Source organism: Scleropages formosus, chromosome 5, assembly GCF_900964775.1.
Source record: "Scleropages formosus chromosome 5, fSclFor1.1, whole genome shotgun sequence".
Taxonomy (NCBI): domain Eukaryota; kingdom Metazoa; phylum Chordata; class Actinopteri; order Osteoglossiformes; family Osteoglossidae; genus Scleropages; species Scleropages formosus.
The window spans coordinates 10,507,600-10,511,972 of NC_041810.1; the positions used below are offsets into that span (position 1 = coordinate 10,507,600).

The following is a 4,373-nucleotide window of genomic DNA, read 5'->3' on the forward strand; positions in this document are numbered from 1 at the left end:
CCATCCCATTACCCCTCTGTCTGCACTATTAACCTCCATATGATGATGCAGAGAAATATGAAAATATAGCTAACATTTTATTCATTACCTTAGTATGTAACTGATTTCTGACTTAACGTTTGTCTTGACTACTCTGTGCTCTGGAGTCCAGAGAACAGGACGGAACCCGACAGGTGTTTTGCTCAAATGTGTTAGAGATCAGGATCCTGCCCCCTAGAGGCTGTGGCCAGAACAACACATGCTGAGACGCAGACATGAACGTGTTTACAAAGAGTCATCATAAGACACGTCAGAGGCCCTCAGAAACAGTTAGTGCTTTATGACCTGTGCATCCCCTGCTTGTTTCCAGTGTCTCACAGTGGTTCATGACATCTGTCAAGGTGAATGTTGACCAGCGACGTCGAACGCTGGGAATCTCAGAGCAGAATCACACAGAGCTAAAGCGCACGATGATGCTGGACAATAAAGACAAATGGGCTCTTCCAAAGAGCCGCTTCTGGGCGATTTGTGAGAACTGCTGGGACTGAAGGAGCTCAATAAAAACTTCATTACTGTATCTCTGCAGCAGAAAGACACACAGTCATGGAGTCTGTGTGTGTATGTGTGTGTGTGTGTGTGTGTGTGTGTGTGTGTGTGTGTGTTAGAGAGAGAGAGAGCGAGAGAGAGACGCCTTCATCAAGTTGTGCAACTTGAATCCTTCCAGGACCCAGAGTCATTGCTTCATTCCAGGTGCTGATGGAATTCGACTGGTGACCCCCCACTGGCATCCAGGTACAGTGCTGGACGCCAGTGGGGGGGGTCACCAGTGGTGCCACTGAGGTGGTGAGACAGAGAATTGAGTATGTGTTGGGTCATGGAGATGGTCAGTGGAGGGATGGAGGCCACATTGAGCTCCAGCAGAGGCCCTGAACCGCAGAATGACACTGAGCAGCTCATAGGTCAAAAAAAACAGCAGCACTGATGATGATGAAGAACCTTTGAATGCATCTGAAGCCCATAGTCCACATATACCTTCAGGCCTCAGGTTGCTGTCCATTCAGAACACACACACACACACACACACATTTTCAGAACCGCTTGTCCCATACGGGGAACCGGAGCCTACCTGGTAACCCAGGGCGTAAGGCCAAAGGGGGAGAAGGACACACCCAAGACAGGACGCCAGTCTGTCGCAAGGCACCCCAAGCAGGACTCAAACCCCAGACCCACTGGAGAGAAGGACCCGGTCCAACCCACTGCACCACCACACCCCCCTGCACTTTTGATGCACACACACACACACACACACGCACACGCACACACATTTTCAGAACCGCTTGTCCCATACGGGGTCACGGAGCCTACCCGGCAACACAGGGCGTAAGGCCGGAGGGGGAGGGGACACACCCAAGACAGGACGCCAGTCTGTCGCAAGGCACCCCAAGCGGGACTCGAACCCCAGACCCACCGGAGAGCAGGACCTGGTCCAACCCACTGCACCACCGCACCCCCATTCAGAACACATAAAAATAAAAAAAATCACAATACATAGAACAATTGTGTACTCTGACCTGTGATTACAATACCCTGTACCGACACTGGCTTTTACTCCACTGTAATTTGCGAGTGAAACACACACCATAAACACCAGGACCTAAGAACAACTGCCAGTAGCTTGAAAGATTTATTTGTCATATTTTGCAAATAGAAACAGAGCTTTGATACTACACTGACTCCAAGCACCAACTCGGTCCAAGTCGGTCCAGCTGTGGGCATCTCGACCCTCGGCGGGACCGGTAGCAAAGACACACGAGCAGAGCTGAAGAGCTAAGTGGTAACACATCCACGCCCCACCCCACCCCCCGGGGAGCCAGCAGCACCTGTAGAGATGGACCAACGGTGCTGCTGTAAGCGCAGTATATGTGAGCAGGTGCAGTGTGTGTGTTTACCATAACAGCAGGAGTATAACAGCACACGGAGTTACGGTTCTCACAGTTGGACTTCAAACATGACCACACTAAATGTGAGAACAGAGTGCATCTGTAAGGTCCCGCATCAGGCGTTCACGTACACTTCTCTTGTCTGGATTCGGAGCGCCACCACTCTCTGCAGGAGCTTCAGAAGGACTTTCTCCACGAGCGGCACAGGATTTTGTGGAAGGCTCTCCGGAAGTCCTGGTTGAAGATGGTGTAGATGACCGGGTTCAGGGAGCTGTTGCAGTAGCCGATCCAGAAGAAGAACTTGAAGAGCGTGTCTGGGATCTGGCAGGACTGTCTGCACACACCGTACAGGCTGTAACTGAAGAAGAAGGGGAACCAGCACACCACAAAGACGCCCATGACCACGGCCAGGACGAAGGTGAACCGCTTCTCCCGGGCCTGCGAGACCTTCCTGCGAGACGACGTGTTCCTCCTCCTCCTGCTGGAGGTGAACAGTTCCAAGGACTTGGTGCTGGTCCTGGACCTGCGGCTCGACTGTTTGGACAGGGAGCTGCTCTTCCGGCTGCCCCTCCTCTCGCTCCTGGAGCTCTGCCCCGGCATCTTCTTCCCCTTTCCATCAGAGGAGCTCGTCTCCTCCAGGTCCAGGTCATCAACGTCCCGTGGTCGTCCCCCAGGCCCCGACTCGCAGTGGCCATTCTCCTTCTCGCCGTTCACCATGAAGGAGCTACCTTTGCTCAGACCGTTCTCGGTCTGCGGTGACCTGTCCGAGCCCCGCTTCTTCTCCGACATGCTCCTCGTCCTCGTTTTGGCCACCTGGTATATTCTAATGTAGACGAGGACCATGATGAGACACGGGGCAAAGAAGGAGCCAACGCTGGAGGACAGGATGTACCACGTGTCATCATTGAGGACACACTGGGGGTGCGGGACCTTCTCACCATTCCAATTGATGGAGATGAGCGGAGGGGAGGAGATGGCGGCCGAGATGAGCCACACGAGCACGATGACACACTTCACCCTCCTGGGGGTCCTCTTCAGGTTGTACTCCACAGCCTTTGTGACGGACCAGTACCTGTCCAGGCTGATGGCACACAGGTGCACGATGGAGGAAGTGCAGAAGAGCACGTCCAGAGCCAGGTAAATCCCACACCACACTGTGCCGAAGACCCAGTAGCCCATGAGCTCGTTGGCCAGGGAGAAGGGCATGACGAGGGCGGCCACCAGGATGTCGGCGCTGGCCAGAGACACCAGGAAGAGGTTCTGAGGAGCCTTCAGAGCCCTGCTGGTCAGCACAGCCAGCACCACCAGGACGTTGCCCACCACCGTGAAGAGGATGAGGAAGGTGACCAGGGCGGCCAGTGCGGCCACAGTGACCACCGAGTACTGACCTTCATCGGGCGAGGAGGAAGAGGAGGAAGAGGAGGAAGAGTTTGGACCTGCGGACAGCTCCTCAGCGCTCCAGTTGAACGAGTCCATTTCTTCTGGTCTGCTTTTAAACCTGTTCGGTGGACATGCTGGACCGAGTCCGACTGGAGAGTCCGTCCAAGAAGAGGACTCAACTTGGCAGCGCAGCGCACCGTCGTGTCTTCAAGCCCCTCACTCGTTCGTTCACTCATTCATCCGTCATTAACTCCGTTCCATCACTCGTTCATCGCGTGTCCAGCGGGCTCCTCCGCGGTCCTGGGTGCGAGTGCTCTGCACGGGCATCGCTGCGCTCCCGGCGCGTCTCCGTCCGTCTCTGCGCCGATATGCGCCCGTGAGCGCGGCGCGTTCCCCCGGCAGCCGGTGCGCGCACCCGCGCCTCTGTGTCTGTGTGTGTGTGTGTGTGTGTGTGTGTGTGTGTGTGTGTGTGTGTGTGTGTGTGTGTGTCAGAGAGAGGGAGAGAGAGAGAGATACCAAGCCGCTCCGCCCTTATAAAAACATAGAGGGAAATAAATGAAACGCGTCTATCGGAGCGTCTCTGCTCTTCTTCCCATCAGTTCTTCTCCGCCTAGGGACGTGGGAAATGTTTATAAAATGTTTCCAAATGTTTGTAAATGTTTATCAGAGCTGTAAGTGCCATTGATTCGGGACCCAGGCAAATATGAGGGGAAATTCGCCCCCAACTTAAGTCGAAGAAATATTCTGATTACAGTTTACTTCATTACAATTATTACTGGCACTGCGCTGCCTGTCTCTGCACCACTTTTATTCCTTTATTATTTTATTACACCTTATTTCTTATTTTATTCCTTTTTATTCGTTTATTCCCTACCTTGTCCAAATCTGACATGTGTTTGCAGTGGAAGCCCAGTGTCTCTGTCACCCTGTTGTTGTGCGTGCGCTGCTGCTGTCTGGTGCGGGTTCGTGGGGATCAATAAATCTCAACTGTCTGCTGGTCTGTTCGTCTGACTGTCTATTTCAACCGTCAATGGTACGTTACACTTGTGTCTTTAACAGCATGGGTAGAAAGAA

The 4,373-nt window shown here is 53.4% G+C and overlaps 1 protein-coding gene across 1 annotated transcript; it reads right to left on the reverse strand.

The window, feature by feature from the left end:
* Nucleotides 1-1,658: 1,658 nt before the first annotated feature.
* LOC108931116 (alpha-2C adrenergic receptor-like) lies at nucleotides 1,659-3,721 on the reverse strand. Its single transcript, XM_018746717.2, has one exon. The coding sequence runs from the start codon at nucleotides 3,393-3,395 to the stop codon at nucleotides 2,097-2,099; it is 1,299 nt and encodes a 432-aa protein (XP_018602233.1). The 5' UTR covers nucleotides 3,396-3,721; the 3' UTR covers nucleotides 1,659-2,096.
* Nucleotides 3,722-4,373: the final 652 nt, after the last annotated feature.